At 38.3% G+C, this 27,880-nt stretch overlaps 2 protein-coding genes across 2 annotated transcripts; both read right to left on the reverse strand.

Annotated features, from left to right (window-relative positions):
• Positions 1-420: 420 nt before the first annotated feature.
• Positions 421-3,838, reverse strand: LOC102217453 (neuropeptide Y receptor type 2-like). The gene is made up of 2 exons (XM_005810230.2): positions 3,699-3,838; positions 421-1,725 (listed from the first exon to the last, which is right to left on the reverse strand). Exon 2 carries the CDS (start codon positions 1,709-1,711, stop codon positions 626-628), a length of 1,086 nt encoding a protein of 361 aa, XP_005810287.1. The 5' UTR covers positions 1,712-1,725; positions 3,699-3,838; the 3' UTR covers positions 421-625.
• Positions 3,839-19,349: 15,511 nt separating this feature from the next.
• LOC102217705 (lecithin retinol acyltransferase-like) lies at positions 19,350-21,960 on the reverse strand. The gene is made up of 2 exons (XM_023334713.1): positions 21,475-21,960; positions 19,350-20,499 (listed from the first exon to the last, which is right to left on the reverse strand). Exons 1-2 carry the CDS (start codon positions 21,958-21,960, stop codon positions 20,344-20,346), a joined length of 642 nt encoding a protein of 213 aa, XP_023190481.1. The 3' UTR covers positions 19,350-20,343.
• Between the last annotated feature and the right edge of the window lie 5,920 nt (positions 21,961-27,880).

Consider the following 27,880-nt stretch of genomic DNA (forward strand, 5'->3'; position numbering starts at 1 on the left):
CCACAAAATTCACAGTTTGCTCTTATTTTGACCACAGCAGCTTCTTCCACCTTGGCTTTCTTTTAACACTATTTTCTTGCCACATTCAGTACAGCTACATCTTTGAAATGCACAACTAATAGTTGCCATAGCAACACATACTCCAATGTGAGACGTGGATCTCTGCAGCTCCTCCAGAGATACCATGGGCCTCTTCGTTGCGTCTCTGAATCTTTGTTTCCTTGCCCAGCCTCTGATTAGGTAGATTATGATGTTCTGGAAAGTGTGCAGCTATGCCATATTTTTGCTCATTTTAGAATGAACAGTGCTCTGTGAGATGCAGCTCTATTCACGCTGAAATAAACCAACACCATGACTCCTGTTACCTTTTGGCTCCACTGGATTTTTTTAGAGGCCTCAGAAGTTTGGAGGCTCAGTACAAACACACGCTTTACAGAATATGATTTGTAAGAAATTTGACTTTTTACTTCCTTATTGTGCATCTCTTTGCCTTGATCTATCCCAAATAAAAATACAGAAGCTTCTGACTGTAGCATGACAAATGTGTAAAAGTGGCAAAAAAAAAAAAAAAACGTTACGAGGGACTGTGCGTTTTGAGTCGACAAATAAATACTCCCCCCTGTTCTCAGAGGTTTGTTGACCTGAAGTCAGTGCAGTCCCTATCGTCATCTTTTTCTTTCTCTCTGTTTTTGGAGGATCTATATCTGACACCAAGGGGCCGGTAACATTTGACCACAGACAAAAAGGCCGTCCTGTAGTTGTTGTTCATCCACCCGTACAGGATGGGATTGACGCAGGTTGAGCACATGGCCATGATGTGGAACACGGTGAAAACCAGCTTAAAGTCTTTCATATTCAGCACACTGTTGTCAATGTCTATAGCCAGTTGGAATGCGTGGAAGGGCAGCCAGCTCACAGCAAAGACCACCACCATGGTCAGCATCATCTTGGTGGTCTTCTTCCTTCGCTGGTTGTCATTGCGGCCGCATATCATGTGCTTCTTCAGTTTGTTCCATATGCGGATGTATGCAACAGAATTGATGAGCAACGGTATGACAACCTGGACCACCAGCATGGAGAAGCTGTAGATTTTTCCATTCATGCTGCTCTCCGGCCACTTCTCCGCGCACACCTGCAGGGTCTCTTCGGTGGAAATGTTAAAGGACCCAAACTCCCTGAAAATAGCAAGCGGGCTAGCCAGTAAGGCGCTGAGCACCCACGTGATGACGATGACCACGGCACACATGTCTCTGGACATCTTGGTCTCCATGTGGTGGACGATGCTCCTGTGGCGGTCCAGAGCGATGATGTTCAGAGTGATGGTGGAGACGTGTACAGCCATGCCTTGAGCGAAAGGCAGCAGGAAGCATAACACCTGACCGAACATCCAGTCATCATAGAGAAGGTAGACAAGAGTGAAAGGCAAACACAGTGTGTTCACCAGCAGGTCAGCCACAGCTAAGTTCACTATGAAGAAGTTGGTCACTGTGCGTAGGTTTTTGAATTTATAGACGGCATAAATCACCAAGGAGTTTCCAGTGACTCCAAATAAGATGATTGTGCTGTAAGAGAGGATGAGGACAACTTGAACTCCAACCAGCTTTGTGCTGTCATTCAATGTCCAGAGGTTCTCCTCAATACAGCAGTCAAAATGTTCATCTTCAAATGGAAAAGGCTCCTTTTGAGTCATGTTTAGCTCATCCTCGTTCATGGCTAACAGCCAGCCTGCAGAATGAATATTGAAACATTAGTTGGACCAGTAAAGATTTCAATCCTTTTTTTTTAATGAACATAGAGGCAAAAGTGGAATTCACTGTAAACCTGAACATTTGGAAGCTAAAATAACAGTAACTCACCAGATTTATTCATGCCTAAATAAAACATAATAAAGCTGTTGCAAGAATATGCAACTTTTCAAAAATCAGTTTCTTACGTATTTTTTAAATCTGTCACTATGTCCTGACATAATGATCGGACATTTTCACAGATTATCAGACAGGTAATCTGTGAATAGATCAAGCTCATCCACCTGCAATCTGCAAAAATGCTTCGCTTTCAGTCAAAAACAACCAATCAGAGCCAGGAGGAGGGGCTTAGCGCTGTCAACCATCCTCATCCAGGCCCCTACATTAAACTTTTGTTGTTATGAAAGCTTTTTGGCCAAATGGGAAAAATACAAGATAAACATTTATTGTAAAACATTTGGAGCAGTGGAAATTTTTTCTGGTAACCTCATGGCCACCTTATGGCAGACTTTAATAAAAATGTATGAATATTTATACACAAGAAGTTACGCAAAGACTGCTGTGATTAGCTATCTGTATGCTATCTGTTTTAATAGTGGTTGTTAAGAACAGCTTAATGATGTTACCAACATATGCTTTTTCACTGTTTGGCAAAAGTTGTGAGCTGTTTTATGATTTTGTTAGAGTTAGGCTTATGAATAACATGTTTTTTGTCTCTAGTTAAAGAGGCTTTTCAGACCATTTTTGAAACATTTACCAAAAAGCTTTTGACAGCAGTAGTAACTGCTACCTTATTTAAAAAGTCAGGAAATATACAGATCTAGAAGCTCCATATAAAGGATTGTCTGAAACATTTCCAATTATTAGTCGGACAGAATTTGCATAGCTCACGTGTGTGTGGAATTTTGTATTCTTACGTGTCCACTTATAGCCCCGTGTTAAAAACAACACCAAATACTTTGGTGAAAGTGATTTTCTTTAGAAAATATTGGTGACCTGATATCAGGATTAGATCAGAACCTGAAAAATCCTGGATCTGAGCATCTCTAGTATAAACTGATCTGCATTATGACTGCAGTACATGTTACAGTTCTGTTGGACACCAAAGGGCATTTAGTACAAACATTTCTGTTTTAGCTCATAACAACTGAGCAATGACAATGAAGAATATTCTGCTGCGCTTTAGCCAAAAAACAGCAGACTATTTTTTTCAAAATTACCAATTGTGGTTTTTTTGTTCTGTTTTGTTTTTACTTGTGGGGGATGAATAGTAAAATCTAAACACGTTTTAAGGTATATTATCACATAAAGCTGCTGACATTAAGGCAGCATTTAGTGTGAAAACCACTCTCCAGTGGCTTACTCTAAATTGCTTCAGATAGAGAACTGTTGTCATTATGATAATTTTGTTGTTAAAAGAGCAAAAACGAGCACTTAGGGATCTTTAAGCCTGATTGGGTATGATTGTCTATTAATGGTCTCACATTTCATAGGAAGAAAAATTCTTGCACAAAATTAAGAATCGTTCAAATGATTTAAAAACCCAGAATTGTCTGTTCAACATCGTACTGGACAGCAACGAGTGTTTCTAGGTTGTCATTTAAACTCAATTAGGTCTAAATCACAGGCTGACAGCAATCTATGTGAGGAAAATGTACTTTAAAATCAATTATATTCCCACACCAAGTCCTCTAATAAATGATATAATCTATGGTCATATTACAATTAGCCCGTCAACAATTAGGTCAGGGCAGTTTATTTCCTGAATCAAGACGATTGATTCAGTTTCACAATTACACAGAATGCGCAAAGAAAATATCATTTTGCCCAATAAAGTTAAAGTATAGCCAAGTTTAAATACTGGAACTTATCCGCATAACAAAAGGTTTTCGCCGTAAACTAGTACATGAGTCATGTGGTCATTTGTTACAATGAACAAATAAATGACCTTACCTCAGTGAAGCGGTGGGTCTATTTAGATTCGGGCCATTGTTTGAGCTTCTTGTAAAACTTTTGTCTTAATTCCACATCTGATAAAAACGCGAAGAAAACATTATAAGCCTGATTGACCAGCAACAGAGCCGCATCCGTCTTCCGAGGGTGGTCATGGTGCGCGCAGCAGCGCAGCAGCGCAGCAGCGCGGCGCGCAGCGTCGCCCCTGTGCGCACTGCGGTCCGGTTGGCATTGACAATGCCTTGACTGCCTTTTGTCGCTGAGAGGAAAAAGATGAAGCTGTCTGAATTACAAAGTGGGAACGAATGGAGAAATGGTAGTTCTTTGCATCACAAAGGGTCGTTTTCTATACGCTGCTCTTCGGGCAAAGTTGCAATATAAAAACTCTGAAGGGGAAGCTGATGCAAAGCTCTGTAAAACCCCATCAGGTTGAGAACATGACAATAAATGCAGAATATGAAATTTGAATGCTGCAGCGCGATATAATTGAAAATATGTCAGCCTGGCTCTGTGGTGGTAAAGTTTATTTAAAAAGCAAAGATGTTTTATTCAAGATTTGAAGTTCCCAACATTTAAAACAAAATGCCTGATTGTGCCATTTTTTTATTTGAATGAGAAATATTGAATCCCAGTTTAAGACTGAAAAGTTTCAAGAGTGTCTCTACTGAAGACTTGGTTTAAAAAAAAAAAACAATTTATTCTTCAGTTGCTGTCCATCATTCCCCTGAACCTAAAGGTTTAATATCCGTTTAATTTTATGTTCCATTTCAGAGAGGGCAACGTTATTGTTCCTCACAAACCTCCAAACCTGTATTAAAAATGATTTTATATTATTGGAGTGATGTAGCATCTAATTGTAAATATCATATTTTCATTATATAATATTTGCCAGTTCTTTAGAACAAGGAACTGGTTATCACCAGGCTACACCTGCTGAAAAACCTCCAGTTGGCTCCCAGGAAGTTTCAAAACTTTAGAATGCAGCTGGAGCCACAGCCAGAGGCAGTAGAAAATATTATATAAAACCTTTAATATTTAATGTAATATCTTCTACTATTTTTTATTCTACACAATAATTATTTTATATTTGAAATCTTTTTATTTTTTATTTTTTAAACATTTGTAAATATAAACATCCATTATGTGTGTGTGTGAGAAATATCCTCAAATTTACATATCCTCAAATTTACCTATTTTATAGTTTGTGAAACTAGCTAACTAACCAAGCTATTTAACAATACTGTCTATATTTTATTATACCATGTATATCATGCATGTGTGTGTGTGTGTGTGCATTTATTTATCCATCCATCCATTTTCCACTTATACGAAGTCGGGTCATGGGGGTAGCAGCCTAAGTAAGGAGGCCCAGACTTCCCTCTCCCCAGCCACTTGTTCCAGATTCTCTGGAGGAATCCCAGGGTGTTCCCAGGCCGGCAGAGGAACATCGTTTCTTCAGCATGTCCCTGGTCTTCCGGGGGTTTTCCTCCCTCTAGGACATGCCTGGAACACCTCACCAGGAAGGCACCCAGGAGGAATCCTAACCAGATGCCCTAGCCATCTCTAGATGTGAAAGAGCATCAGCTCTACTCTGAGTCCCTCCTGGATGACTGAGTTTCTCACCCTATCTCTAACAGAAAGCCCAGACACCCTAAAAACTCATTTTGGTTGCTTGTATCTGTTCCCTCTTTATTTTGGTCATGACCCAAAGCTCATGACCGTAGATGAATGTAGGAACGTAGATCAACCGGTAAATTGAGAGCCTCGCTTTTTGACTCAGCTCTCTTCACCAAGACAGACCAGCACATCACCGCTCCACTGCACACGCTGCACCAATCTGCCTGTCAATCTCCAGCTCCATTTTTACCTCATTCCAGAACAAGATCCTGAGATACTTAAACTCCTCCACTTGGGGCAGGACATCCTCCTAGACCCAGAGAAGGTACTCTACCCTTTTCTGGCTCATTTATTCATGCATTTACTTATATAGCTTTGAATTTTTATATTATTTATTGAAATACTAAAAGAAAGAACCTTGACATGCAACAGGTTTTGCATGTCATTCATCACATTCTCTTTCTTTCGGTTTACTCGTCCAGGGTGTCAGACACACACACAGCTCTCAGATTTTTACATGCATGTATGAGTTGGAAAAGTGGACAAATACAAAACTTAAACTTATGCACATTTATTGACTAACATTTACTAATTTAGATGTCTACGCATTCATTTTTAATTGACAGTAATCTTACCTCATAGATAACTCCTTGTGTTTCCATAGCAACTAAAACAAACAAAAACCTGGCACAGGTTGTTTGACATCATCGTATCCATGAGAACCTCTGTGTGATGTCAGTGATGTCATAAATGTTCAGAGAGATACAAGAATTCTCAGTTTGCTTTTCAACTTGGTTGGAGGTAGATCGATCCCAGAGAGACGACTTCAAACTAACTTTACAAACCATTTTAACTGAACACCAAGTCAAGAGGATTTTTGCCTGTGATGGGACCTTGGATTTCTTGTTATGAAGGGAGTTGAAAAGTTGTTAGGATATATCACAAGAGGCAATGACATTTTTGTAGAGAGCTCTGAGGACGAGAGATGAAAATACTTTGCTTATGACATTGAACCTTGAAGACCAAAAGGACATGGAAGATTCCTCTAAGGATGAAAAAGTTACCATCAAAACCACAGATACAGATTTGACAGTAAAGACATCAAAAGACTTTGTTGCTTTTTAAAGTGTCAATGTTCCTCATGACCAAATGGACCTGGATGTGTTTTCTTGCTCACAGTTTTAGTGAGTTGCCTTTACAACCACACTTAACTCTTTGCCAACACAGATATTACAACAAAATGTCTTTACCAGTCTTCCCAAAAACATAACGGACCTGGATGTGAAACCAAATTGTCATAAATTTTGAAGAAATCTCTGAGGATTCATCATCAGAAGAATCCTCTTCAGCAGAGGAAAACTGTGCTGTTTGCATTATATCCTATATGGAGTTGCTTGACTTTCTGTCATATCAAACAGGTTTATGTTTCTTTCTAAGATTAACATTTTTCACTGATTGACCAAAACAGGACCTGGAAAGAAGCATAACCATACATACATAACCGCAGACGTTAACCACAAAGAGCTGGCCTCCATCTTGGATAATCAGATGCAAACCTTAGCTGAACTGGAGGCTGAGAAAGCCAACAGCCCTTCATATGGCTCTGCCTTGACTGCACCTCTTCCCTCCATTATTGGTTCTGGGTTGATGACAGTGCTGTAGAGTTTAAACACTGGGGTCACAATGAACCAAAAGAAAACTGACACCAGTGGAGCCATGGAGAAAGAAGGAGACCATCTCTGGTTCATCAAGTCTGATCATGATGAGTTTCATTTTATCTGTGCTGCAAACTAAGAGCTGTGACTCAGTTTGTGTCTCAGTTTGTGAGTTATGGTAACCTTCATCAGGTGAAAACTTCACATCTTGTCTAGTATTGCTTTGCTCACAGAAAACCTTCTTTTTGACAATTTGAAATATTTAAAACATTTCTCTTTTCTTTTTCTTGTGTATTGTAGAAGTTTGCTGTAATTTCTGACACATTTGTGATTAGTGTAAATTTGACTCACAGCTTTAAATGTTTAACTAATGGAGTGTTTTATATGTTTTTAATAATGCAAATTACATTTTTTTTGTTTCTTCTATAGTATATTACATATGTTTTACTTTCATTGAAAAGTAAAAAAGAAAAGTCAAAGCTATTTTCAACCTCTGCTTATAAGTGTTTAAAGTTAGTCATATTGCTGTTGCAGACCTGGAGGGGTGTGGTTGGGAGGATCGGCCAGCCTGATCTAAACCAGAGTGGTGTTCTGTTATTGGATCTCTGTGCTCTTCATGGATTGTCCATAACTATTTCAATTTGTTCATGAGTATCCTCATATGTAAAATATCCCATTTTTACATGCATGTATGAGTTGGATAACAAGACAAATACAAAACTTAAATTTCTGCACATTTATTGACTAACATTTACTAATTTAGATGTCTACGCATGCATTTTTAATTGACAATAATCTTACGCCAGTCATAACTCCTTGTGTTTTCATAGCAACTAAAACAAACAAAACCCTGACACAGGTTGTTTGACATCATCGTATCCATGAGAACCTCTGTGTGATGTCAGTGATGTCATAAATGTTCAGAGAGATACAAGAATTCTCAGTTTGCTTTTCAACTTGGTTGGAGGTAGATCGATCCCAGAGAGACGACTTCAAACTGACTTTACAAACCATTTTAACTGAACACCAAGTCAAGAGGATTTTTGCCTGTGATGGGACCTTGGATTTCTTGTTACGAAGGGAGTTGAAAATTTGTTAGGATATAGCACAAGAGGCAATGACATTTTTGTAGAGAGTTCTGAGGACGAGAGATCAAAATACTTTGCTTTTGACATTGAACCCTGAAGACCAAAAGGACATGGAAGATTCCTCTAATGATGAAAAAGTTACCATCAAAATCACAACTATGGATTTGACAGTAAAGGCATCAGAAGACTTTGTTGCTTTTGAAAGTGTCAATGTTCCTCATGACCAAATGGACCTGGATGTGTTTTCTTGCTCACAGTTTTAGTGAGTTGCCTTTACAACCACACTTAACTCTTTGCCAACACAGATATTACAAAAAAATGTCTTTACCAGTCTTCCCAAAAACATAACGGACCTGGATGTGAAACCAAATTGTCATAAATTTTGAAGAAATCTCTGAGGATTCATCATCAGAAGAATCCTCTTCAGCAGAGGAAAACTGTGCTGTTTGCATTATATCCTATATGGAGTTGCTTGACTTTCTGTCATATCAAACAGGTTTATGTTTCTTTCTAAGATTAACATTTTTCACTGACTGACCAAAACAGGACCTGGAAAGAAGCATAACTGTTGGATAAATTGTATTATTAGTAATTATCAAATATTTGTTGTATCATGTAGCCTTGTAGTTACATTTAGATAATGTTTCTGTGTGTTAAATAACTTTGATTCTATCCTGAGACTGCCCTGGGAAATAGGGGTGACAGCTACTCTCAGCAGCTGTTGCCCTGCAGGACTTCCTACAAGACAGAGGTGTTAATTGCTCCCAGCAGAGTTTTACAGGCCTGACAATAAACTCTGCTCTGTGCTGCTTTGTGATACAAAGCCGTTGCTTTGAAGCTATGCAATGTGTCTTGTTTCACACCGGGCCTGGAGCAAGAAAGATTTAGAGTATAGATAACATGTGTCTAGAAGTGAATGTTATTTAGCGCTGCAACCATGTGATGAATGCTTTGACCCCACCCCATAGGGTTGCAGCGCCCCTTGTGGCAGGTTCCTAAAGATCAATAAAATAGAGGGAGCGGGAGATGTGTTTCCAGAGTAGGTGGAGATTTGTAACTGGAAACATCTCTCTGTCTGCTCTCCTCGCGAGTATAAAAGAATCTAACTCTCTTGTCTTTCCTGTATTTGTTTAATTGTCTCTAATAGGTATTTAGACCTGACATTATTTGGTCCTTCGAGCCGGAGGCCAAAATACCGGAAGGATTCCAGCGGGCATGGTGGACCCCAGTAAAGACCGTGCGCACGGCAAGTTTCCTAGTGGAAGCTTATCAGAACCTGTTCAAGGGCTGGCGCTCTGCCTGCCTGCTGGGATCTTACGGTTGACGGCTCTGACGGGAAGACAGGAGAGGGTGAGTAGATTCTTGTTTAAAAGTGTGGCGAATGACTGCGGGTCATTGCGCGAATAAGAAAACCCTGGACATTCTAGACTCTAACAGGTAAAAATGAAACTGAATCCGTGAAGGGCGTCCGAAGTCCTTACGTAAAAATTTCGTGGAAAAGGCGCACGGAGCCTAGTATTAACCTGCAGTAAAATTTAATAAATGGGAAAAAATACAAATAATAAAATTTAATCAATTAGCCGATAAAGATTAAAATAATAAAATTTCCTCAATTCGATATATAATAATAAACTTTAATCAATAATAAAAATATTTAAATCAGGCATTAAACTTGTAATTGGAACGGATGGCGGAGTCCGGCTGAGCAGGAGCTTAAATTCCGCAGCAACAAACGTATGATTGTGAGTGAGATTGGAGATATAAATACCATTTGGTGTTTTATCTCATATAAAAACAGTAGGATTGTAACCAGCAAACCTCTTGAGGATGCAGAGGTAAGAACCCCCACTCGAAAGAGTTGAAGCGTGGGTTACCTCAACAGGTTGTTTCAATTGCTGGCCTACTGAACAGAACCCCAGTTTTTAGGACTCCCTAGGCGTCGACAAACTGGGCTAAATTTAAATATAAAAAAAATAAAAAATGGGCAAAGTATAAGCAAGAATAAGCCAACACACAGGTTGAAATCAAATGACTGGAAATATGTTGAAAATCAGGATCCGCATAAAATATTTAGATAAATGGTTAACAAACTACAACTTTGATGGCCGTCTAAACTCACAGAAACTAACAGTATTGCAAGATAAAATAAAATAAAAACAAAGTCAAACCCACAGAAATCAAAGAATTTGATGTTTTATAGAAGGGAGGATGATGAGACAAGTTTCAGAAGTGTGAAAAGGCAGGCAGACGAGCAGGAAGCAGCAGGAGGGGGAGGGGACGTAGCTGAAGTTACCAAATACCAAAATAACAAAACAGAAGGGGAGAAACAAATAATACAAAATGCAAAACTATACCCCGACTTGCCCTCACCCCCACAATATGAGGAAAAAGGTAGTGAGGGACCTATTACTAGATCACAAAAAGCAAACTTTAAGTGGTCTAAGAACTGGGGAGAAACTTTGGTGCAGGGAGATGCAGCTCCCACTGGGCTTTTTCTCCCTCCCCCATGTTGCCCTTCAGAAGAGGCAAATAGTCAGCCACACACGACTGATCTTTATCCTATGATACAAGTAGCAAATCTTAATGCAGGAGTAGATGGAGCAGCGCCCACGATTCTAGTATATAGAACGTGGACCCTGGAGGATATAAAAAAGGCGCTAGAAGGGATCACACCTCTTAAAGAGGATGTGAACCGCTTTGTTGAAGACATGAATAACATACGTGAATCTTATCATTTAAATGGAAATGAGGTTCAACAAGTCTGGATGACTGCTCTAGGCAGTGATTGGCATCATGTTCGAGGAGACTGGACCCCATTGTTAGCAGGGAACCCTCCTCAAGTTCTTGCACACAATAGTAATGAATTAACAAACAGAGTTAATGCTTTAGCAGCAAGGACAGTTCAAAGATATCAACGCAGAGCAAACTACAGACAAAATAATTACAGACAAAATAATTTCAAACAAAATTATTTAGGATGTTGGTGTTGTGGGAAGGAAGGACACATAGCCAGACATTGCCCAGAAAAATACATAGATCAGTCAGCATGACTAGAATCAGAAAGTTTAGAGAGTGAAGAAGTCCAATTAAATCTACAGGATTTATTATCTATGGATAGTGTAAGACCAGAAATAACTCTTTTCATAAATGGTAAACCTGTAGTTTTTCCTTTGTGACACTGGTGCATGTAGAACAACATGCAGAGAAAACATTACTGGGGTAAAGATTAGTGGGGAAACTGTCGTCGTGAGGTCAGCTGGGGGAAAATTAACGCAAGTCAATGAATCAGAGCCAGTCTGGCTTAGAGATCCACAGGGACAAGCTTGCCAGTTGTCCATTTTGATGCTCCCAGAATGCCCAGTAAACTTATTAGGCAGAGATGGCCTTATACAGCTAGGTTTAGCTTTGATTCCAACCACTGATGGGCACATAGCAGTTAAAAGGCAGTCAGAAATGAAAAAGGGAGATTTCTTTGTTGTTAAGGGAAATGGAAATCCACACTATTGTTATACATTAGAAGTGCCCTGCAGACCCCCGCATAACTTTGCTCAGGCACTCCTGACAGAGGGAGGTAAAGCCATCTCTGCCCCACAGGATCAAATGCCTCCTGACAATTTACACATAACTCTTTGGTTCAGGAATGCGGCTGGGCCCGACAAGATTTATGAAGACAGGCTCAAGAAGGTCACTCCAGCTAAGATCACAGTGACCTATCTGTATACAGATACAAAACACACAGCCGTTGCAGCTGTTGCTCTTCCTGATGATTTAAAATCTTTAGACAGAACGTGGAACTCCCCGCATGTATCTTTGTTTAAACAAAGAAATGAGCAGTGGAATCAATTAGGTAATCTTGTTGAGGAAGGAGAAGCAGCTACCGATTGGGTAACTACTTCCTCAAACATAGAAACTAGTGCTTCCACTGGGTTAACTAGAAAAGCATTGTTCTGGACAACATGGGTGCAAAAGGGACAACATTTGTACTCCAAACAAAACTGACAAATGTTTCTTACAGAAGAAGAGGAAGTTCTTTTAAAAGACGTTCCTGATAAATTATGGTCAAAGGGTCCCACAGATGTGGGTCTTGTCAAGGAAGCTTTGCCAGTGCAAATTAGACCCAAAACAGAGTTTAGACCAAAAGTTAAGCAATATCCTTTAAAAACGGATGCACAGGAGGGTATAAAACTAGTAATTAAAGATCTTATTGAGGCAGGAGTCATAGTGCAGTGTGAAAATTCTTCATGTTAACACTCCTATTTTTCCTGTTAAAAAAAAACAACTTGTATAAGTGGGCTGCTATATTGAGCCATGGCGTTTTTGCATGTCTCAACTGGGGGGATGGTGAGATAAATACATTAACATTACTCTATGTATGGATTTATTTCTTTTTCAAGAACTTTTAATGTATTACAAAAGGTCACTTCATTTCAAAAGTGCCTACAGAAAGAAGAGAGGGCTGTAAATGAAATAAAAAAAAAAATAATAAAATAAAATACAATTAGCTATAATAGGACTTTTTAAATGGGTAGAGGATATAGATAAAAAGATCTTTAGAGAAACAGGCTCTAACTGTAAGAGGCATTGCTCCGATAACAACAAACTGCAGTATGCAACCGATTCTAGATAGTTTCACAATCAGTCTTTTTAAACTGACCAAAACTTTAGGATAGATAAAATATTATTAAATCTACAGGACAGAATACAATAGAAGTAATTCACTTGTTGACTAAGAAATTGATTGAATATAGAAAAAGTTTGCTACACTGTACAAATTTGTTGTTAAAGGATAATATTAAGTTTGGAATACCTTATGGGTTAATGGTAAAGATAATAAAACTAAAAATATAAGGATTTAATTACATAAGGCAGGATTGTGCTTAGATTTAGTGAAACATTTTCTCTTTAGTGTAAATAGTTTAAGCAAGTAAATACTTGGTGAGCAAGGAATAATGTGGAAAATGTTAAATATAAGTTTTTTACATCCAAACACTGATTTACTGTTTTCCTTTAATATTACTTTATATATTGATTAGTGAGTAGTTTGGATTTTTTTATTTTTTAATTTTGTTTTCATTAGTCTGACTTTTTATTTAAGCTATAAGTGTCAGTTCTTCTATATTTTGTTAAATATAACGAATTCATTTCTTTCTTTTGAGTTACCAGTTTCCTCTTGACCCGTTCAAAAAGGGGAGGGGAAATTTGGTTTTTATTTTAATTTCTTTCATTTGTAGATTTAGTGATATACTGACCAGTATTTGTTAGGGTTTTGTGTGTTTAATTGCCCCTTAGTGTGTGTTAATGGTCTGATCAGCCATTATCTAAGTTCCCCTCATGTCTTGTTAAGTCAGTTTGTGCTTGAGTTTGTTCTGTTACCGACTGCATTGTACTTTGTTATGTTGATTTTAGTTTGGGCCCAATTTATCATTTTTTGATTTTTTGTTGACTATATTTTGAATTTTCTTCACCGTCTCTCTGGCTGGTTAATGCGAAACCTTCACAGAGTCTAAATTGGTAAACACGCCTTGTCAAACACTAGTGAAAATTTTTGAGGAGTTTGTAAAATGAATTATTTGACAATCATAAGAGTTAAATGTGATAAGGAGCTTTAAAACTGTAATGTGAAGTGTTTTGGGAAAATAGTAATCTTGAAGATAAAGCATGATAACATAAATTGTTTTGTTTGTTTTGACGAGTTTTACCTTTTGGGAAAAAGGCAGCATTGAATTTGGTAGAATTTCTCAGGGAACATCATAAACCTGTTTTCTCAACATCGTTATTTAAAAGTAGTGGAAATGTGATGCGTTAGCAGATAATGCATCAACAGGGGGGAGAATATGTTATAGGGTTATCTTTTATATTACTTGAATAATATTTTTTATTTTTGAAGAACGTTTGATCCGTGTTACACATAAAAAGTGAAAGGAAAGATATGGTCTGGTGAAATATATGTTTCTTTTGAATGGATTTGAGTCGTTCTCCATTGAAACATGTTCTGATAATGGGCTAAAGGATTTTGAAACAATAGATAACAAAATTATAGCGATTAATGAAGCATATTTTGGTAAATTAATTTAGGAAAACAATTATAGAAATTAAAAATATTATTGTGTTAGCCATTTTCAGAGCATTAATTTAATGGAGCAAAAAATGTTTAAAGAAATGTTTTGAAGAATCTGTTATTGATTAAAGTTATCCCTAATCAGTAAAAGTACACAGGCGGGATTATAATGATTTTTCTGAACTTGATTTTTGTTTTGATTTTAAATCCATTTAAAACGATTTGAATAGAACTTTAAATTCAACGACAAGCAAAAGACCTAGGTAAAATTGGTATATTCTGAAAATGCCTAGATTTGTTAAATTATACATTGACATTATAATTTCTCCAGGTCTAACTCTTTTGAATTTTGTTTAAGGAACGCATGTTGAATGTTTTAGACAAATAACTAGTAAGATCCAGTTTGTACTATAAAAGTAATTTAAACTGGACAGTTTAATTAACAGTGATTTTCATTTTTTGATGGTAACTGTAAGCTTTACAACTACATTTTTAAGTTTTTGTGATTGTTTTGTTTTGTTTGTTTAGTTCTATTTTATAAGATTGGTTTAAGAGAAAGATCTGCATATGTTTAACATTTTGGCAAAACATTACTTTAGAAACATGTCTTTTGAAGCTGGTGGTAACGGGGTTTTGTGCATTAGTTTTCTCTGTTATTGCCTGTATATGTCTGTCCTACATCTGCTGAAGATCTAATACTTTTTTTGTCTAGTGTTTTGTTTCAGAAGAGGCAACACTTACAGAAACGTGAAGTGACATGGAAAATACAGATACTGATCCGACATACATCGATGCCATCGGGGTCCCTCGTGGAGTGCCTGATGAATATAAATTAGTTGATCAGGGTGGGGTTGAATCTACAATTTGTTGGTGGTGCACGATTAACAAAAACGTAGACGGAATAAATTACATCCATTACAATGTACAAAAACTGGGAAACTGGACACAGGCTGGTTTCGAGGCAGTGTATGAACAGCTGCCTGCTACTTCACTGATGGCTTTTCAGAACCGCATAGCTCTTGACATGCTGCTGGCTGAGAAAGGAGGGGTGTGCATGATTTTTGGAGAAAAATGTTGCACATTTTTACCAAACAATACAGCAGCTGATGGAAGCTTAACGAAGGCCATTACAGGGCTTCGCACCCTTAATGGCAAAATGAAGGAACACTCTGGAGTGGATACTTCCATGTGGGATGCATGGATGGATGCTTTTGGGAAGTATAGAAACCTTGTGTCCTCTGTCTTAGTATCAATTGCAGTATTTGCTGCAATTTTGACTTTGTGTGGATGTTGTTTTGTTCCGTGCCTGCGTTCTTTGTTCAACCGTCTCATTACCACAGCGATTTCACCCATGGAGGACCAGATGGCACAGATGTATCCTTTATTAGAGAAAAAATCTGATGTTGACAAAGCCTACTCTGATGATGACTCTTCTTCTGACAGGTATCCAGATCCTAATTTTTGGACTGGGTATAACCCCTGAGTGTAAAAATGTTTGCTTTCAAAAAAATGAACTCCCAGCGGAAATCATTTGAAGTGACTGTTTTTGGAGGGATATTAGACGACACCAAATATTCGATAAACAGGAGGGAACTGTTGGATAAATTGTATTATTAGTAATTATCAAATATTTGTTGTATCATGTAGCCTTGTAGTTACATTTAGATAATGTTTCTGTGTGTTAAATAACTTTGATTCTATCCTGAGACTGCCCTGGGAAATAGGGGTGACAGCTACTCTCAGCAGCTGTTGCCCTGCAGGACTTCCTACAAGACAGAGGTGTTAATTGCTCCCAGCAGAGTTTTACAGGCCTGACAATAAACTCTGCTCTGTGCTGCTTTGTGATACAAAGCCGTTGCTTTGAAGCTATGCAATGTGTCTTGTTTCACACCGGGCCTGGAGCAAGAAAGATTTAGAGTATAGATAACATGTGTCTAGAAGTGAATGTTATTTAGCGCTGCAACCATGTGATGAATGCTTTGACCCCACCCCATAGGGTTGCAGCGCCCCTTGTGGCAGGTTCCTAAAGATCAATAAAATAGAGGGAGCGGGAGATGTGTTTCCAGAGTAGGTGGAGATTTGTAACTGGAAACATCTCTCTGTCTGCTCTCCTCGCGAGTATAAAAGAATCTAACTCTCTTGTCTTTCCTGTATTTGTTTAATTGTCTCTAATAGGTATTTAGACCTGACATTATTCATACATACATAACCGCAGACGTTAACCACAAAGAGCTGGCCTCCATCTTGGATAATCAGATGCAAACCTTAGCTGAACTGGAGGCTGAGAAAGCCAACAGCCCTTCATATGGCTCTGCCTTGACTGCACCTCTTCCCTCCATTATTGGTTCTGGGTTGATGACAGTGCTGTAGAGTTTAAACACTGGGGTCACAATGAACCAAAAGAAAACTGACACCAGTGGAGCCATGGAGAAAGAAGGAGACCATCTCTGGTTCATCAAGTCTGATCATGATGAGTTTCATTTTATCTGTGCTGCAAACTAAGAGCTGTGACTCAGTTTGTGTCTCAGTTTGTGAGTTATGGTAACCTTCATCAGGTGAAAACTTCACATCTTGTCTAGTATTGCTTTGCTCACAGAAAACCTTCTTTTTGACAATTTGAAATATTTAAAACATTTCTCTTTTCTTTTTCTTGTGTATTGTAGAAGTTTGCTGTAATTTCTGACACATTTGTGATTAGTGTAAATTTGACTCATAAATGTTTAACCAATTGGAGTGTTTAATGTGGTGGTGGTGGTTGGGGGGGGGAGTTAGCCCTCCAGGGGGTCTTTTTGTGGCTCTGGTGACCCTTATATGAAAGTAGGCTGACAGGAAAGGAGATGGGGGAAGACATGCGGCAAATATCGTCGGGTCCAGGAGTCGATCCCGCGACGGCCGCGTCGAGGACTCAAGGCCTCCAAACATGGGTCGCGCTAACCGCTACGCCACCACGGCACGCCCCGTTTTATGTGTTTTTTAATATTAAAAATGACTTATTTGTTTCTTCTATAATCTGCCATCAATAACTTTTGCAACAGTAAGGCTTTTTTGTGAAGGTCTTTTTGCTTTCAACAATTGTGCCAATCCGTGTAGTACTTTAGTAATGTGAAACGTTTTTGAAGGTTGTGTTGTTCACTGGAAACGTCAATTTATTTTCCTTTGGATTTTATTTGGTCAGCTAACAAAAAGAAGCACATTACTGGGAAGTAATAGGACAATACTACATTGCCTTCAAAATGTTAATCAAAAAATATTTCTGAAAGATGTGCCTGAGGTTAGCTGAGCGAGGCTGAAATCACCTGCACTACTTACTTACTGTATTTTTAAATATTTGTAAAAAAAAAAAGTGAAAACCTATTTGTATAATATTCTTTCCATGACACAAAATTACAGACCGATTCAATAAATTAGAATATTGTTGAAAAGTCAATTTATTTCAAAAACTATCACTAAGTGAAACATATTATATAGATTAATTACACTCACAGGGCAATGTCTGATGTTAATTATGATGATTTTCCACTTAGTTATTGAAACATAACATTTAAAATGATAACATTACATCAGACCAATAAAACCATTTTTATTACAGAAATGTGAGCTTCATGAAATGTATGTTTAATAGCTGTTTAAAGGTTGTCAGTTTTCAAAAGATATTTTTAATTTGACAAATTAGCCTCCTCAGAAAGTATTCCAATTTACTAAATATGACGGTAATATATTGAAAGTAAACTATGCCCTCGTAGCAAGCAAAGGTATGTAAAAATGCACTTGGGAGTGAAACAAATCTTTACCACGTAGTCGGTGATGCATCATGCTTTTAATGAAAGTCGTTGTTTGAATGTTTGTGTGCTGAGCAGGTGTTGTTTCAGTCAAGTGACAGAGACCTCTGCTTGTGCTCCTTCGCTCTTACAGAAACAGAAAATCTGATTTTCACAGATGAGATGAAAAAAAATGAAATTACCGTCTATAAATCCACCTTGAAACTTAGGTGCCAATTTTGAAGGCCACCAAACTGAGTTACCTTCCAATCTCAGCAGGTACCATCAGCAGAGTGCACCTGCACTCTGCTTAAAGCAACTGGTGATGTAAAAACCCGACGTAAACCTCTTTAGGATCAATATAAACGCTGTTCCTCATGGTAAGTGTTGAATTATACAGGCAAACCTCATTAACATAGGTTTGTACATGTGTAACTACAAATCAACAAATATGATGTTTAAGTTGGATTATTAATCAATCTCACGCTATGATGGAATTTTTCAGAAATCCAATGATAGTCAGAACTTCACCTCTTTATAATTGCAGTTCAGGGTTTGTCATAGCTGGATATGAGTCAGTAATGATTGTGACCACAGGAGGACAGGCTGTCTCCAGTGAATGACAAGTCAACACTTAAATGATGAGGTTAAAAGGATTATGTAAAATGTCAAGTTAAGCTGGTGCTCTTTCATTCCACCTACATCTGTTTCCTTGTTCACATTAATCATACACACTCATGAAAAACATTCTGTCCTTGTGTGTTTCAAACTGTTTCATATCCACTAAAGCTGAGTAAAGAGGGAACGCTGCTCCCATGCAGCTGAATCCTAACTGCTCCTAACTCTGCATTTTGCCATCCCTGTCTTAGAAAAATCAGGTTCATTTTTCAAATGAAGGTTTTCTTTAATTTTCCTGAACATGTTTCAATGGTTCACAAGGATGTTCAGGATTTGATGTTGTCATTGTGAACATACCTTTGACCAAAAAAATAATAATTAAGTACTGTAACGACCATAGGACGTAAGACATGAGATTTCTTTTATTTATAATTATGTTTTTAGAACATAACAAAATTACACTGGTACCATCAGTGTACTATTGGGGACACCTGCTGCAGCACATCCACTTTGATGTTTTCCTTTGTTTTTAAAACAATGTTTTACTATTATTTTTCTTTTTTTTCCGTCTTCATTAGCAAAATTGTGGAAAGAAAAAACATAGATAAGGTGTTTTGTTTCCAAACATCCTGTAAGTATGTAGGGGTGTGTGTGTGTGTGTGTGTGTGTCTGTGTGTGTGTGTGTGTGTGTGTGTGTGTGTGTGTGTGTGTGTGTGTGTGTGTGTGTGTGTGTGTGTGTGCGTGCGTGTGTGTGCGTGTGTGTGTGTGTGTGTGTGTGTGTGTGTGTGTGTGTGTGTGTGTGTGCGTGTGTGTGTGTGTGTGTGTGTGTGTGTGTGTCTGTCTCACACTGTGCACACTGCACTGTTTCTCTGTGCCATGTGCATCAAACATGTGACCTGTATTTGTGTGGATTTGGTACATTGTGCTGGTTTTTGTGCCACATGCATGATAAAGTATAAGTGGAGTTGCAGATTCCTTTGCAAAATGTCTGTATGTGTACAATTATTGGGAAGCAATTGTGCAGAATTATTATGCAACAATATGGGGAAAACAATTGCTGGATTATCATCTCATTTTTTTTCCATATAAGTGAAAATGATCAACAACTAAAGCTTTCCAATAAACATTTTTGACATTTTCCTTTTTGATCAATACAGCCACACTTCTTTTCAGTACCAGTGATCTATCTCACATTCATGGACTCTTGTCAGTTTCTTGATGAGTTGATGATCAACATTTTGTGCAGCAGCGACCACAGCCTCCCAGGCTCTGCTCAGACAGGTGGACTAGTTTGCTTCACATCACTTATGTAATTAATAACACGTGTAATCAATAATTTATTATTGTTCCAGAACAATGCAGCACATAATGTTCAGTGAAGAGTCGGGAAGCATGTGACACGTTCTGTTCACATTTACCACAATCACGTCACAGAAGAATGCAGTCTAACAACATACTTCATGACAACCTGAAACATGTTTGATTATTGACTCTGAAAATAGGAAAAGTGATTTTGCTGACCCTCCCATTAACCTTCATCATGTGCTAAAGTTGTTGTGACTTTATTTAATGGAAAGAAATCCAAAATCTGCGACCTGAAACCTATGAACATTTGAGCTGAATACTTACACATTTAATTGAAAATACATTTAAAGCAGTACCAATTCTTATTGCAAATTATTATCCAGTCAGTACACAACAGTAAAAAAAAAACAACTGAAGTCCAAACAAATGTAGAATTAACCTCTATCCCTGCTGTAATAGCAAGCAAAAAATTATAACCAGGAGTTCCTGATGCATATTGTTTAGATTTTGCTGGACATCATTTATAGTCTATTTCACACGATGAGCCTATGAAGCCATCCAGATGGTGAAGGAGATGAGCGCGGTGAGGAGGACGGTCAGCGGCGTAACACAGCTCAGGTACAGCATGAAGCTCACGCCGCACAGTGCCGTCAGGTAGGCGCTCATCCTGCTGAACACGATCTTACGTACCGAGGTGCAGAACTGTGCAAAACAGGAGACATGCAGATCACATGGGGTGAGTGCTGGGGAGAAGCAGTGGAGGTCAGGCTGACTATGATGGGACATGGATTAACACTAGATGGAGCTACTTGCATCATGAATGATTTCGGATCATTTCACTTTAACTAACATAGCCGCACTAGGACATGTTAGTGAGTCAGATTTAAAGCATACATATTGTGAAATGTGAGTCCAGTGACGATGAGGACATTTGACATCAGTCTGTATTTGAATTGGCACATGACATGGTAGGATTACTGTCAAGTCACTGAGTCAAAGCAATAAGCAGGGTGATCCTAACAGAGAAGACGTTTTAAACAAGTTGGATAGTTTTGATTTTCTATTTCTGTGTAGAAACTGGATACTTTGAAGAAAGCCTTATGATATTAACAGTGATGATCTTCTGTGTAAATGAATTGCAAAGCTTCTTGGATCTTTTGCAAGAATATTTTTGGCAAATTAATTTCCCGAATGCAAACATAAAGACACATGTAAGATGATTACAAACAGGATCAATTCATATTTGAGGGGAGATTTCAGGGAGTAGCAAACCACATTGCCAATATCAAAAAACACAAGTTAATATAAATTTCAAAATGTGTCCAAAAAATATCTGTTTCATAAGCAGTATTTTGGTTTGACCAGTCTAAATATTGTCATCTTCCTCAAATATTGGCCTAAGTAATTTTTTTTCCTAAATCACCTTTTGGTAATTTCTTTAAGTCAGCAGCCTGATTCAGAAAATGTTTCAAACCCCAAATATTTACTTAAATTAAAGATCTAGTTCTAAAAGCGTTGCCTTAGCTTGTTAGACTTGGCAGAACATCTTCCCTGCCAACAGCCATCACCATCTTCAATAACTCTTTGAAGAATCTAAATTGATGAGTTACAACAACATTTAATTTCCCTTTGGGATTAATAAAGTATTTTTGAATTTGAATGTAAAACTGGATGTACCTGGTATGTCTGGTAGCTGATGGCCATGCCGTATCTGCAGTACATGACATAATGTTCACAGTTGTACCACAGCAAGCTGTAGGTGACGGATCCCAGCAGCTTCTCAGCCCTTCGTGCCACATCATCCCCATCCAGTGGAGGCTGGCTGCACACTTTGTCCATGTGGTTGATCAGGATGTCAGAGCCGTAGGCAAAGTCCACCACAGAGTCCACTCTGACACTGGCCACCTTGGTGACGACGCCCATCAACAGGCGGTTGTTTGTCACCATCTTGGCTATTGCAGATTTATCTTTAGTGATGGCAGGCAGGATGTCTGGAATGAGATGAGCCACCCGGTTGTCACCCAGGTAAATACCGAAATGTGTGAATAGCGTCCGGGGCACCTCCAGCAAGTCTCCACGCTTGTACAGGGACAGGTCATACTTGGAGTCCTCCTCCTTTTTGGAGGCTGCAAAGAAAAAGTTGAGCAGCTGGTAAAGGAACATGATGGCAGTGTGAAGCAAGCATCCTGACACCAAAGCATTTATTAAAGTTGGAAAAGGGGAGGAGCTAGAGTGTTGAGTGTTGGTGGATTAAAGGCTGGTCAGTGTTGAGTGTCTTTGGTTTTGGAGGGTTGCAAAATAAGGAGCTTTCACTAATCACTTTTCAGTGTGGCTGTTTCAAAACTGAAGCATTTTTGGATGTATTAAGGTCAAAGATCCTAATGAGAAGCTGACTGTGACCCTTTAAAGCCTCGTTTAAAAGGTTGCATACTTTTATCCTTTAGACCAAATAAAGACCCTTTGTTAGGGCTAGAACAGGGATATGTAACTGAATCTTGTCTTTGATTTTATTATTATTATTATTATTATTATTGTTTAGCCTTTTACAAAATACAAAAGTTATTTATACAAGAATAAATAACCTTTATATTTTGAATTAATTGCGGTAAAATGCTACAAGTTTAGATCTTGAATTTATCCAGCTCTTTAGACACAGGCATATATTATTGCTTTAGATGTTGACATTTGTGCAAGTCTACAACAACACCCTGTCCACAGAGGAAGGCGGTGACAGATGCAGGTGGGTAAAAGTTTATTCTCAAATGAAAGAACGAACTTGAAGCCTGATTTCCACTGGTGAGTGAGAAACTAATCTTTTGGCTGCTTCAGGGAATCTGCTCTCTGATGAAGTGAAGCTGGAACCACACACACACATTCCTGCACACAGCTGTGAGGGTGTGACAGTTCTCTGTAGTACATATTTATTTTGTGTGGTATAAATCCATTTTGGTGTATATTGAAGTTTTTAAGGTAATACTAAGAATGTTTTACAAACTGTGCCTTCTCTGTTGTCCGGTTGTAGTGTATTGGCAGCTGTTCCATGGGAGACTGTGAGAGAATGATCACCCATTATCCATCAGAGGAGACGTCTGCATCTTATTCTACTTTTTATGAACTGTGTGATTCTGGAAGAGCTCTGGTGGAGCCAGCTGCACACTGTCAAAAAACAGAAACAACACAAACAAACAAAAAGAAACAATCCATTCACCTTTGTTGTTTTCATCAGTAGTAAAATCTGGTTGTTGATCATGCGACTCGTGTGATGAGTTTCCATCGCAGTTTTGCAATGTCCATCTATTTTGATACAATCAAGAAACCGTATCAAAATAGCGCAAGGACTTTTTATCAAAAAAATGTAGTTTGTTTTTTTTTAATTGGTGAGTTTCCATTAGTCAAATTTATTTTCAGAATTTCAGTTTGTGTAATTTTATGGCTACTGCCTTTCCATTGTCTGACTAATAATGTGCTGATTATGTAGGAGGAGGAAAGTTTGGACATGCAATATGAAACAGAAAGCAGAACCTTACTGCAACTTTTAATGCTGGACAGTATGAAAGGTGAAACGTTTGTTTATCCAGGTGGACTGAAGGATTCTGCTGAATAGCAAATTCGGATAGTCTCATGTAAAAGATAATTATCATAATCATTGGCTGGTTGTGGATTTCCTCAGCCGTCTTCTCCTTTTCTCTGGTTCTGCTCACCTGTTTCAAATCATCTCATCAAGCATCAGATGTAAACTTTTCCAATGTGACTGTAGGATCTCAGTTGCTGTGGTCCTTGTCTCTTACTCCAACACCTGTATGGTCCAGCAGGTTCATGTCAGTGGGACTTCTGTCACATCTTTTCCGAAATAGATGTGACATTGTAACAGCAGCCTTCAACTTACTGAAAGGATTTTTTGAAAGTGTTTCTTTACGTTGTTCTAGTGAATGACAGATTTTTGCAGAAGCTCTCTTTATCTTCCCTCTCTGTCCTTCTTCAAGGTCAGATTAGAATGTGACCAGACTGAAAAAAGGCCGTGTTTTAAAGGAAGACTGAAAGCTGAAAGAAAATCATTAAATATGCTAGTTGTAATTTCTTTCTTTTTAAAGAAGTGTTCCGCCTCCCTACATATCTACTGACTATTTCAGGTCACTAGAGCTGCAAATCTGGGAGAGACAAACCCTAAAACACTAGCAGCTGAAACTGCAGCAAAAGGTGGCTCCACAAAATATTGACCCGGGGGGGGGTACTTTTGCACACCGCACTTTTCAGTTTTGTATTTGTAAAAAATGTTTTTAGTCATGTATAATTTTCTTTCTACTTCACAGTTGTATACCACACTGTGTTGGTCTTCCACATAAAAGTCAAATGTCATCTATTTATGTTTGTGGTTGTGACAAAATAAAGGAAGGGGTAGGGATACTATTGTGACCACTGTGGTTTAAAATTGAGCTAATTTCTTTCTAATTGCTTTGTTAGTGAATTTCGATGAAATGCTTATCAGACCTTTAAGATAATCAGCATCTAGACAGTGAATCAGAGGAGGAGATTGTGGATGTACATCTTTTTAATCTAGTCCTCCTTCCTAAACAAACTAAAGCAGATAACACTTCTGTTAATCCTGCAGGATTCAATTACATGCTCATTGTTTCGTGTTTTGAGAAACACTGCTGCCTTTCTGAGATCTTTGAAGCATTGGTTGCACTACACACTGTGTGCTGACCTAGATTTTACTAAATCCTTTCAAAAAGGATAAATAATTGCAAGAATTTGACTTCAGAGAGTTGCCTTTTCAGTCCATGAGAAAGTCAGTTTGACTCACAAAGCATGCCTTACTTTTGAGGAACTGTGTGGGTGTGTGGGTGGATAACATGTAGGTCTATATAACACTGTGGAGCCCTTTATAAGATATAAAATTAATAAATTATAGACAAATAGCAGGCAGATTATTCTCTATCCCTATTTATTTAGGAGGTATGCCAACAATTCTAAGACAAACAAAAACCTTCAATAAATGTGTCTATTGTTGAACTCTAATGGTTGTACTGGGCCTGCAGATGTTTCCATTGGATGTTTTTTTAGGTTGGTTCCTTTAAAAACTTGAGGATAAATAAACAGTTGGAATTAGGATTTTTTACCATGTAAGTCATAACACCAACTAGGAATCTGTTTAATTATTGGTGCTGAAAAATCTGCCAATGTAAGACAGACATAGAACAAATATGTTCTAAATGTGTTTAAACATATAGACTTACAGTATCCAGATGCACATTTCTTAGTGCGCACAGAAAGTAAGAAATGTGCATGTTGTGACCTTTGGGTGCATACGATCCTGGATTCTCCGCAGGCCAACCAAACTCTTCCACACTCATCTATGTTTTTCTGGATCTTGCTTCATTCACTAATCCAGTCATGTTGAAACAGGAGGGGCAACACAAAACTGTTCCCACAAGGTTGGGAGCATAAAATCGACCAAAATGTCTCATTAGACTGAAGCATTAAGAGTTTCATTTGACTGGAACTGGGGAGCTGACTGCAACTCCTGAAAAACTGCCCTACACCATAATCCCTTGGCACCAAGCTGTACACTTCATGTAATTCAGTCAGTAAATAGTGTTTTTCCAGCCAAATCCTGACTTTGTTTACCAAAGAGGAATGAACATATCTTCACCTTTAGTGTTCACCTTTAGCTGTGTGCTTTACGCCACTGCTTTGCTTTGCACTTCGTGATTGTGAGGTTTGGATTCAGCTGATTGATCGTGGAATATTATTACATGAGGTTGCCTTTACACTCTTATTGAGGTAACCTGAGGGCCACAGGAAATGTGTTGAGTCTCTACAAAGTTGGTAACCTCTACTCACAACATCTGCTAAATATTTAGTTGTAAGAAAATTTCCCAACCTAGCTTATTGCACAGGTGAGATCGTTATCACTATACCATGAGTATTGAGGTCATAAGAGTAACCCAAACTCTCATAACTGTAGAGACAGTCTGAATCCCAAAGTGCTGATTTTATTTACCACCAGCAATAGATATAGATGGAACACCTCAAATTCATTACTTCTGCAATATTGTGTATTTATAAAGTCTATTGTTACATTTTTTTAACTTCTAAGTAAGACTGAAAATATCTAGTTGTATTATTATGCTTCTTCCACAAAAGGGTTTAGCCGAAGATAAAGGAAGAACATTGTTCTTTCACAGAAGCAAAAATAGTAATGAGACACGAGCTCACAGATTAATGTTCTGCAACCAGAAGTTGTGTGACTAAGAAGGCATTTAAATGTTGAAACACAACGTTTTCAATAACCTAGGCGATGAATGGAAGCTTTTTAACTGCTATTCTTTTTAACGCCTGGGGAACAATACCTGACATGCAGGATGAGTTCACTATTTGTATCAGAAAACAATTAAAACTTATTCTTAAAGAAAGTTGTGGATAAGATATCAACATAGCAGCAGGAAGAGCTGAATGGCTGTACAATGTCTTCTACGTTTTTGTGGTTCAGCATGCAGATTTGTGTCATTTTCTCCACATTGGTATTGATTGGTCACAGTGGTAATGGGCTTGATATTGATGCACAAATTGAGCCACTCATTTTCAGAGTTTTCTTAGTGAAAACATTGGTGAATTCATTGCGTATGCTGGTGGAGTGTGGTTCAGATCCCACAGCCACAGGAGGGCTTGTAAATCTCTCAACCATGACAAGCAAGGCTCAGGTATTATCAATGATTTTGTTAATAATTTCAGAGAAGAAGGATTCTCCTGCACTTTTCTACCTAATAAAGTGGCATATGTGTGTGAAGTCTCTTTGTAGATGACAGAGTGAACCTGGAGTTCAGTCCTTTGCTTTTTGGATTTTTGAATCTCCATTTTTTCTCCTGCTACCATGAAGCATCCCCAAAGCAAGATGCCACTACCACCATGCCTCACAGTGGGGATGGCGTGTTCGTGGTGAAATGCAGCGTTTTCCAAACATATAGTGTCTTGTCTGATGGACAGAAATCTCCATTTTGGTCTCACCAGACCAAAGAACTTTCTTCGACTTGACCCTATGAAGTCTCCCTCGTGCATTTTGGCAAACTCTAGTCAAACTTAAACAGTTGCTTTCTCATTGCCACTTTTACATAAAGTTTTGACTGGTGAAGAACCCAGGCAACATGTCTACAGAGTCTCTTACTGCTGCATGTGTTAGCCTGAATCACGCTACATTCACTCACCATCTGTGGCCTCAAGCTGAACCCTGATGTGGTAATAAAACAAACCTTTGCCCTGTGTGCTGGGGTAGAGGGCGGGGAAGCGGTCCGGGATTTACACCCCGCCAAACGGTTCTGGATCTATAGCCCAGGCAAATAAGGATCCTACAAAGGCTCTTTAGGTTTAATTTCTGGTCACACTCAAAGAAAATTGTGGAGACTTTGTTTTTTAGAAAAAAAAATCTGTTGTTTATGGACAAATTCTAATAACTCTTTCCTAATTTATTGGATAAAGATTTTGGAATTAGAGGAAACTGACACCTTTTTATTTTTTTTATTTTTTTTTTACTGCAGTTTGCTTTTGCTCTGCTACTGGATATACTCCAATAATATATTCAGGTCTTTGACATGCTGTCCAGAAGAAATGTCTATGGCTGCACAGCAATGGGAGAATGAGAGAGACATTTCCCAACTGTCATTTCCACACTAATAGGGAAGTTCAGGGAAAGTTCAGCACTGTTTAGGTTTATGGGCCTGGCAGTTCAGTCTGAGGTCAGATGGTTTTATATCCATCCTGGTTCCACATAATAAAAGAAGGTAACTTAAGGTAACACTTATCAATTAATGTCAACACAGAGCCCACAGGTGACGCCTTATTAAGCTTTGTGAAGTCACACGTATCCTCACGGTTTGATTTGATCTCATAAAAAGATGTGTATTTTACCAAGAGGTGCCTGGAAGAATTACACCGGAACGACCCTTTAGCTTTAGCAGAATAAAATCTTGTTGAAACTCCACAGCATACAAACTGGTGGAAGAAAGAGGTCAGAGGAAGAATAAGTGTAGAATAAAATAAGCTGCAACATTCAAGCAGTGCAGACTCACAGTCTAACATGTGCAAA

This window comes from Xiphophorus maculatus, chromosome 5 (genome assembly GCF_002775205.1).
Source record: "Xiphophorus maculatus strain JP 163 A chromosome 5, X_maculatus-5.0-male, whole genome shotgun sequence".
In the NCBI taxonomy this organism is placed as follows: Eukaryota; Metazoa; Chordata; class Actinopteri; order Cyprinodontiformes; family Poeciliidae; genus Xiphophorus; species Xiphophorus maculatus.

Bases quoted from the DNA above. Each gene is read 5' to 3' on its own strand.
- LOC102217453 (XM_005810230.2), bottom strand. From the start codon at position 1,711: ATGAACGAGGATGAGCTAAACATGACTCAAAAGGAGCCTTTTCCATTT.
- LOC102217705 (XM_023334713.1), bottom strand. From the start codon at position 21,960: ATGTTCCTTTACCAGCTGCTCAACTTTTTCTTTGCAGCCTCCAAAAAG. The intron at 20,500-21,474 runs GTACATCCAGTT...TGTTTTGCACAG, and splicing joins TCAGCTACCAGACATACCAG to TTCTGCACCTCGGTACGTAA.